General features: G+C 27.9%; 2 protein-coding genes across 2 annotated transcripts; both read left to right on the forward strand.

Moving 5' to 3' along the window:
• The first annotated feature begins 1,388 nt into the window (after nt 1–1,388).
• LOC145753147 (caspase-3-like) lies at nt 1,389–4,051 on the forward strand. Its single transcript, XM_082569542.1, has 7 exons — nt 1,389–1,496; nt 1,790–1,870; nt 2,132–2,309; nt 2,386–2,558; nt 2,922–3,069; nt 3,331–3,428; nt 3,621–4,051. Exons 1-7 carry the CDS (start codon nt 1,479–1,481, stop codon nt 3,894–3,896), a joined length of 972 nt encoding a protein of 323 aa, XP_082425668.1. The 5' UTR covers nt 1,389–1,478; the 3' UTR covers nt 3,897–4,051.
• A 2,223-nt stretch (nt 4,052–6,274) lies between these two features.
• Nucleotides 6,275–9,675, forward strand: LOC145752862 (caspase-3-like). Its single transcript, XM_082569219.1, has 7 exons — nt 6,275–6,680; nt 6,971–7,051; nt 7,316–7,487; nt 7,550–7,722; nt 8,106–8,253; nt 8,513–8,610; nt 8,803–9,675. The coding sequence occupies exons 1-7, from the start codon at nt 6,660–6,662 to the stop codon at nt 9,076–9,078; spliced, it is 969 nt and encodes a 322-aa protein (XP_082425345.1). The 5' UTR covers nt 6,275–6,659; the 3' UTR covers nt 9,079–9,675.
• The last annotated feature ends 19 nt before the right edge of the window (nt 9,676–9,694 follow it).

The following is a 9,694-nucleotide window of genomic DNA, read 5'->3' on the forward strand; positions in this document are numbered from 1 at the left end:
ATTTTTTTCCTTTTATCAAAAAGTTTAAGTTCAAAAACACTTAACAATAAAAAAACATATTATGTGGCTTTCTAACATATAAAACTAGGTTATTGGAGGCAAAAAAAACTAGGTCGCCTCGATTAAGTATAATTTACCACAATATTTGCAATATATTATTTGTTATATAAAAACCACTAAGCGTATACCTGCTCGTTCAACTCTATGGGTCGTTTATTTTTGGCTAAGGATTGAAACTAAATACTGAACCAAAGTTTAAATTTTTTATTTAAATTTAAAATAATAAACGAAAACGTAATTTATTTTTCTGTACCCGATGATTTTAAACCACAGCGTAGTGTAGTGGTAAGAACACTTGCTACACCATCATGAGGTCGTCGGTTCAATCCCCACTGATCTCATGTTGTAGTGCCCTTGAGTAAGGCGCTATAAACGGTTCAAACTCCTGCTGAGCCTGCACATAATCAGTAGTATAATTATCGGGCAACTTTAATCTATAATATTTCAAACTGTCACAGGCAACTTGAGATTGGGTCGGAGTAACTGATATTACTCTATGTTTAAGTCGCGCATTCGACTTTCCCACATCAAGGATAAATATATACAGAAAAAAAGGAGAGTACAAGCAAATTTACTATAGCGTGAATAAGTATAATTTTGTTAATTAACGGGATTTCTAATGTGTTTTCAAAATGGTGAATTCCATCTTACTTAAAAATTAAAAAATAAAGAAACTCAGTGAGTTATTTGCACGGAATATTTCATAGTTGTTAAACTAAGGCCCGGGTTCGATATGCACTGGTGTAAAGTCGTGTAATTTTAAAATGTATTGCATTTAACAAAAATATATTATATTAAAACTGTATCAATATTTTGATACTTTACATACAAAGTATCCATTTACAAATATGTTCAAATTTATCAAAATAGTGAATATGAAAAATAAACGAAAAAGGCAATATACCAAAATATTAAAAATGTTTTTGGCTTAAAAATGTTAAAGTAATTTTTTTAACATTTAGTTAAGACTTCTTAATTTAAAAGTACTTTACAAGGTTTGTCAGTTTAAAATTTGTTTTGTATTTTATATAGCCGTTAACTTTGCACAGAAGAGTAATTTTAAATTAGATTACTAACTAATAAGGTGTTTGTTTATTAAACTTAAATTCTGATGTTAAGATTTTAAATATTTAAATTTATAATATCACAATAATATGATTAAACACAATGTTGAATGTAAAACACTTGTTTGTTAAGGATTAGTAGTTTAGTTTCTTTTTTTATTTACATATACTTACAAAAAACGTTTATTGATACTCGTTAATGTAGAAATACCCAAGTTAAATAATAATACACCTACATACGCTATGTATAGAGTAACCAATTGAGGAAATGAGTTATAATTTCAATTTAGTATTAACTTAACTTTAGAATAGTGTTAAGTTGCTAACATACTATTTTGTTTTAAACACAAAAACATGGCTGCGTATGACAAAGTAAGTTTTTCAATATATTTATAAAAATTTAGGCAAAAGAGTTTTAAGCAAAAACTGTGTTTTAGATTGTTTGATTTAAATAAGTAGAGCTTGAGAATATTTATACAACTTATACCTTTTAAAAACTAACTTAAAGGTTTAATGTGTTTTGAAAAGTTAAACCACTTACTGTATAACTACTGTATAATAGTTAAATTAATTATTAAGTAATATATACTTCATGAGGTTTAAATAACATAAAAAGGGAATAAAGTGATGTTAACCATAACTAACGTTGTAACATAATGTTTTAGTCAAAATCAGAAGAAAAGTCGACCCCATTTGAATACAAATTGGGTCAAAAAATGGGTGAATTTCATGTTTTTAACCAAGTGGTAATATTTTTTTTAAATTTTTTAATATATTATTAAAGTAAAAAAATCTGCCTTATTTTACAAAACTGTTTATTAATTATTTAGTTTATTAAGGATATTACGGTTACAATGAAAATCAAACCAAAGTTACTAACTAAGAAAATTTTGTTTACTCATGGACACGTGTTTAATAATCAGTAATCTGTTATATTGATAAATCAGCTGTTATCCACCCTTTAAAAAATGTTTTTTATATTTTATATCACTTCACTTTATGTTTAGAATTTCGAAAAGTACAACAAGCTTCATCCTTTCGAAGAGAAAAAACCGCCCCTACAAGAAAGAAAAGGCTCAGAACATGATGTTGACGAACTGGAACAAACTGCATCCAAACTAGGTTTCGACTTCAAAATTTACAACGATTTAACAAAAGGAGAAATATTATCAAAATTAATTGAATGTTAGTAAAAGTTTTGTTTAATGTTTTTTGTTTGTTTTTTGTAACAAAAAAAATAACAAAATTATTACTTTTTTAGTGTCTAAAACCGATTTTTCCAATCATTACTGCTTTGTTTGTGTTATTTTAACACACGGAAATACTGAGGGACGATTAGCAACAGCAGATGATATGATTAAAATATCAGATTTTCAAAAACCACTTAATTTCAACGAAACTCTTTATGAAAAACCAAAATTATTTTTTATTCAGGTATTTTGCAAAAAAGTCGACTTTGCAGCTTAATCATTAACTAACTTTTTCACCACACTTTACTTTCAGGTTGCCTTTGTAGTATGATTAAATTTGTGGGAAGGTCGACTTAAAATAAAGTAATATCATTTACCCTGACCCAGTCTCAAGTTGCCCTTGGTAGTTTGGAGTAATATAGATTATGTCTAAACTTTAAGTTGCTTATTAAATGTTGGCTCAGCGGAAGGTTATAGTGGTTTACTTAATGGTGATACAGCATAAGAGAATCAAACCCATGACCTCGTGTAATGTCGCCTAAAGTTCTGGCCACAACACAAGACCGACGATATTTGTTGATAATTGTTGACTATGGTTTTTCGATAGACATGTCGTGGACCGTTAAAAGACAAAGGAATTGAAGTAAAAGGCAATGATGGCAATGATGGCCCTATAACAACCGTAACAAGTGACGAAGAAATGATTCGTATACCGACTGGATCAGATTTTCTTTTTCACTACAGTTCTCTTGATTGTAAGTAAAAGCTATTTTGAACAAAATTTCCTTAACTTTGACTACGCTATATAGTTTTATACACATCGTGTGTTCGTAGAATTGACTTTCAATTTGTTTCAGTAAGCCATTTAATTATTTTTTTGACGCTATGCCTAAAACCAATAAACAAACAATACCACCAGGTCAACAATATTAAAAACTGGCAGCAGAAACTGAACAATACGCCAGGGTAATAAAAGTTACTTTACTGTGATCTTGTTTACATATTATTTTTTGTAGATTATAAGTCTTCTAGAGACCCCAAAGAGGGAAGCATTTTTATTCAAAAGTTGTGTAAAAATCTTAATGATCATTACAATGATTGGAATTTGCTAAAGGTTTGATAAAAACTAATTTATTTTATATAACACAAAGTTTAATTAATTAATGCTGCTTTATATATTCCCAGATTAATTTTTAACTAATATTAGTAATTACTATAATTATTCTTTAAATAAAACGCCAAAACACAAATTCATTGTCTAACAAACACATTAAATTATCTAAGTAATTTTTTGTTTTTATTTTAGATTCTTACACAGGTGAATCACGACGTTTCAGTTGAGAGTAAGCCTACAAATAAGCAAACCCCAATTATAAACAGTACTTTAAGGGGTTCAATCAACTTTGGAAAAGTTGAAGAGCCAACTGTAGAGTACCCAATGCAACCTGTACAGGCTGATCAAAACAGCCAAAAGCGAGCTAAGGAACAAACGGTGAGAAGTTCAGTTGTTGGAAGTTCAAAAAAAGCATTTGTAGATAACGTTGCCGATTTAAAAGATGCACAGCCGGGCACTCAAGAATAGAAAATAACATTAACAATAATGAAGTGTATAATTAGTTGTTTAAATACGTTTTTTATTGTAATCAAGATATTAACATTTTATTAAAACATTGTTTCGTGTCAGAAAAATCTTTAAATTGTAGTTTGTAAGTAGTGTTTTTTAGTTCTGACAATAAAGTTATAATCATAGGCATACAAAGTTGTTTAGCCTTTAGTATTTTTAGTTTGTTTGAATTAATGCTAACTTTAATGTAAAAAAACTAAAAAAAACTCTTGACCCACTACATAAATCATCAGTTCGATTTCCACTACTATCACGTGGTGACGCTCTTAAGCAAGGTACAATAATCAGTTTAAACTTATCTAGCCCCAATCAATAGCCTAACTATCAGACAATATGCTTAATACATTCAAATGTGTCAAAGTCTACTCAAGATTAAAAAATGTTTACGGTTAATTTTTTTTACAAAAGTAAATAAATATTTTATACAAAATTATCTTTTAAAAATAAGTTAAATTTTGTAAAATATTTCATTTAACCTTGAACTTTTAAAAACATTTTTAGCCTACAACGCCAAAGGGTTGAGATATATAAGTTAGACCTTACGTTTGTTCCTGGTACACAACTTGTTATATATTAACTTAAATTAAACATGTCTGTAATAAAAATGATTTAAACTAGGTAAAAGACAAAAAATCAACACTAGAATGTGCTCGTTGTCATTTATTGTAGTTAGGCGATATTAGGGCGAGCCTGTAATTTAAAAAAACATGACAGATTTAAAAATTATGTTAATTTTAAAAATTTAAAAGATCTAAACTAGCCTTTTTAAATGTGGTAAGTTTTCTTTTTAATTATCTGAAAATGAAGGCCTAATACTACAAAGGTTTTTACATAAAAAAATATTTTTAAAATCGTAATCTTTGGCATAATTTAAATTTTGTATTATATTTTACCATAATAATACAGCCGTTAACTTTGCATAATTTGCTTGTCCAAACACGAAGTATTTATGATTATTATCGCTAGAACACTTCAGGTTCTTTTTGTTAATCAGTTTTCTATTTTGCATACTTACAAAATAAATTTTAGTCAGGCAGTGTACTTGAATGTAAAATTAACCGTGAAAAGCACAAACAAACTGACACATACTATATTAAAGTAATCTTAAAACTTTGAACATTTTCGAACATATTTAAATTAAAAAACACATTTGATTTAAAAATTTAACTTTAAAATTTAAGAATTTTGTCTATCATAATTTGGTGAAACCAACTACTTTAATTATTTTAAATTATTTATTACTAACTAATTCAGTGTGTCTATTAAACCTAAAATTTGGTTGTATGATCCCATTTGTTATTTAGTTCTTTTATGTACACATACAATAAAAATATTTTAGTCACGCGATGATATTGGATATGAATACAACCGTTATAAGCTTTAAACAAATAACCTGGCACAAGCTATAAAGTTACATACAACTTTTTCTTCATTAATAATTAGCTACGAGTGATATACCAAGAGGATTATTACATGCAAAAATGAATAAAAACAAAGGGTGTTATTAAACTGTATCAATATTTTGATACTCAACAAGATATTCATTTATAAATATGCACAAATTTATCAAAATATTGATAAAACAAAAAACAATAGATTTATCAAAATACTTTAATAAATATATCAACAAAAAAGTAATATACTAAATATTGAAAATGTTTTCAGCTTTTAAATTTTAAAGTAGTTTTGTTAACATTTAATTAAGATTTGTTAATTTAAAAGTACTTTTACAAGGTTTGTCAGTTTAAAATTTGTTTTGTATTCTATATAGCCGTTAACTTTGCACAAAAGAGTTATTTAAATACAATATCCAGTGTAAAAAAAAGAATGTTTGTTTGTTTTAAGGTGTTTGTTTATTAAACTTAAATTCTGATGTTAAGATTTTAAATATTTAAATTTATAATATCACAATAATATAATTAAACACAAGGTCAACTGTAAAACCCCAGTTGTTAACGTATAGTCGTTTTAGTTTCTTTTTTTTATTTACATATACTTTTAAAATACAAAGGCTAGCTTTATTTGTTAATGTCCCAAATTAAATATTACTCATACATAACGCTGAAAGTATACAGGATTTAGGAAAGTTAATTTAACCTTACTCAGAACAGAGTCAGGTAGCTTACAATATCAGATTGCTACTTAACATAATAAATTGCTTTAAACAGACAAGAATGGCTGATTTGTTTTTGCGACATTTTAGTTCCGTTTTGTTATTTAGTTCTCTTATGTACACATACAATAAAAATATTTTAGTCACGCGATGATATTGGATATGAATACAACCGTTAGAAGCTTTAAACAAATAACCTGGCACAGGTTATAAAGTTACATGTGTTAACTTAAAGAGTACACAAAAGAGTAATTTTAAATTAGATTACTGACTAATGAGGTGTTTTTTTATTAAAATTGAATTTTGATGTTAAGATTTTAAATATTTAAATTTATAATATCACAATAATATGATTAAACACAATGTTAAATCTAAACACTGTTAATGATTAGTAGTTTAGTTTCTCTTTTTTATTTACAAATACTTACAAAAAACGTTTATTGATACTCGTTAATGCAGAAATACTCAAGTTAAATATTAATACACCTACATACGCTATGTATAGAGTAACCAATTGAGGAAGTGACTTATAATTTCAATTCAGTATTAACTTAACTTTAGAATAGTGTCAAGTTGCTAACATACTAATTTGTTTTAAACACAAAAACATGGCGGCTGCGGATGACAAAGTAAGTAACTTAATAAACCTATAAAAATTTAGGCAAAAGAGTTTAAGCAAAAATTGTGTTTTAGATTGTTTAATTTAAATAAGTAGAGCTTGAGAATATTTATACAACTTATACCTTTTAAAAACTAACTTAAAGGTTTAATGTGTTTTAAAAGTTAAACCACTTACTGTATAACTACTGTATAATAGTTAAATTAATTATTAAGTGATATATACTTCATGAGGTTTAAATAACATAAGAGGGAATAGAATAATGTAAACCATAACTAACGTTGTAACATAATGTTTTAGTCAAAACCAGAAAAAAAGTCGACCCCATTTGAATACAAATCCTGTCAAAAAATGGGCGAATTTCATGTTTTTAACCAAGTGGTAATATTTTTTTTAAATTTTTTAATATATTATTAAAGTAAAAAAATCTGCCTTATTTTACAAAACTGTTTATTAATTAATTAGTTTATTAAGGATATTACGGTTACAATGAAAATCAAACCAAAGTTACTAACTAAGAAAATTTTGTTTACTCATGGCCACTTGTTTAATAATCAGTAATCTGTTATATTGATAAATCAGCTGTTATCCACTCTTTAAACAAATGTTTTCTATATATTTCTTATTGTCTCATTTCATGTTTAGAATTTCGATAGGCTTAACGAGCTTCATCCTTTCGATGAGGATAAAATGACTAAAAGAGAAGGCTCAGAACGTGATGTCGACGAATTGAAACAAACTGCACTTAAACTAGGATTCGAGTCCAACATTTACGATGATTTGACAAAAACGGAGATATTATTTAAATTAAAAGAATGTTTGTAAAATTTTTGTTTAATATCGTTTGTAACAAAAATAACATAATTACTATTTTTATAGTGTATAAAACCGATTTTTCCAATCATTACTGCTTTGTTTGTGTTATTTTAACACACGGAAATACTGAGGGACGATTAGCAACAGCAGATGATATGATTAAAATATCAGATTTTCAAAAACCACTAGAGGCCAACAAATTTCTCCATGGAAAACCAAAATTATTTTTTATTCAGGTATTTTGCAAAAAAGTCGATTTTGCAGCTTAATCATTAAATAACTTTTTCACCACACTTTACTTTCAGGTTGCCTTTGTAGTATGATTAAATTTGTGTGGGAAGGTCGACTTAAAATAGAGTAACATCAGTTACCCTGACCCAGTCTCGAGTTGCACTTGGTAGTTTGGAGTAATATAGATTATAAATGGATGAACTTTAAGTTGCCTTTTAAATAATGGCTCAGAGGAAGTTCATCAGTTTAAGAGGTTTACCTAATGGTGCTAAAGCATGGAAGCCATGAGGATCGAACCCAGGACCTCATGTAATGTCACCTAAAGTTCTGGCCACAACACAAGACCGACGATATTTGTTGATAATTGTTAACTATAATTTTTCGATAGACATGTCGTGGACCGTTAAAAGACAAAGGAATTGAAGTAAAAAGCAATGATGACAATGGTGGTCCTATAGCAAACGCAACAAGTGACGAAGAAATGATTCGTATACCGACTGGATCAGATTTTCTTTTTCACTACAGTTCTCTTGATTGTAAGTAAAAACTATTTTGAACAAGAATTCTTTAACTTTAACTTCGCTATATAGTTTTATACACATCGTGTGTTTGTGGAATTGATTTCCAATTTTTTTTAGTAAGCGATTTAACTAATTTTTGTCGCTATGCCTTAAACCAATAAACAAACATACCACCAGATCAACAATATCCGAAACTAGCAGCAGAAACTGAACAATACGCCAGGGTAATAAAAGTTACTTTACTGTGATCTTGTTTACATATTATTTTTTGTAGATCATAAGTCTTCTAGAGACCCCAAAGAGGGAAGCATTTTTATTCAAAAGTTGTGTAAAAATCTTAATGATCATTACAATGATTGGAATTTGCTAAAGGTTTGGTAAAAATTAATTTATTTTATATAGCACAAAGTTTAATTTATTAATGCTGCTTTATATATTCCCAAATTAATTTTTAACTAATATTAGTAATTACTATAATTATTCTTTAAATAAAACGCCAAAACACAAATTCACTGTCTAACAAACACATTAAATTATCTAAGTAATTTTTTGTTTTTATTTTAGATTCTTACACAGGTGAATCACGACGTTTCAGTTGAGAGTAAGCCTACAAAAAAGCAAACCCCAATTATATACAGTACTTTAAGGGGTTCAATCAACTTTGGAAAAGTTGAAGAGCCAACTGTAGAGTACCCAATGCAACCTGTACAGGCTGGTCAAAACAGCCAAGAGCGAGGTAAGGAACAAACCGTGGAAAGTTCTGTTGTTGAAAGTTTAGAAAAACCATTCAGAGATAACGTCACAGATTCAAAAGATGCAAAGCCTGGCATTCAGGAATAAATTAAAAGTTTGTGTAGAATTTTGTTTAATGTAATATTAAACACAATATTATTTTGAAATTGAAATATTGTTATTGAAATAAAAGTGTGTTAAAAATAAAATTATTAATCGTATAATCTGTTAACAAAATAAAAAACACAAATTTATCCAGCTTCGAGCATTTTTCGTTTGTTTAAATTAATTGTTTTTGCTTGGTTGTCAGCATCCTCAGCAGCTTCCAAAAGCCGGGCTAAAAATGAGAGAGGCACGTCGAGTGACGTAAGCCTTCTTCTATTTCCACAACCCGGTCTCTCACAATTCGATTTTTCAATGGGCATTTTTTTGGGTAGAAAATTACCAAATTTGGGGTTTATTTTATTAGAAGAACGGCGTTTGTGTGTCTTTTTTTCCATTTTTAAATAATTTGGAGTAGTTGTCTCTTCTTGATCGGTGTAAAACGTAGATAAAATTACAGCATTGTTCAAATTTTCGAATAAAATGATTTGTTTTTTGATTGTCTTTAATTCTGGAGCAATTGTAACAACGTTAGATGCATCTTTTATATTCAGAGCTTGTATATTAAACAATTGAAATAAAATTGCAAATATAATAGCCAAAGTGGACGTTAAATTCATTT

The sequence above is a fragment of the Corella eumyota genome, chromosome 5, assembly GCF_963082875.1.
Source record: "Corella eumyota chromosome 5, kaCorEumy4.1, whole genome shotgun sequence".
Taxonomy (NCBI): Eukaryota; Metazoa; Chordata; class Ascidiacea; order Phlebobranchia; family Corellidae; genus Corella; species Corella eumyota.

Excerpts from the sequence above, each read along its gene's own strand:
- LOC145753147 (XM_082569542.1), top strand. Across the intron at positions 2,559-2,921 it reads CAAAATTATTTTTTATTCAG|ACATGTCGTGGACCGTTAAA; the intron begins GTATTTTGCAAA and ends GTTTTTCGATAG. Across the intron at positions 3,070-3,330 it reads TCACTACAGTTCTCTTGATT|ATTATAAGTCTTCTAGAGAC; the intron begins GTAAGTAAAAGC and ends TATTTTTTGTAG.
- LOC145752862 (XM_082569219.1), top strand. The coding sequence starts at position 6,660 with ATGGCGGCTGCGGATGACAAA. Across the intron at positions 7,052-7,315 it reads TTCATGTTTTTAACCAAGTG|AATTTCGATAGGCTTAACGA; the intron begins GTAATATTTTTT and ends TTTCATGTTTAG. Across the intron at positions 8,611-8,802 it reads ATGATTGGAATTTGCTAAAG|ATTCTTACACAGGTGAATCA; the intron begins GTTTGGTAAAAA and ends TTTTTATTTTAG.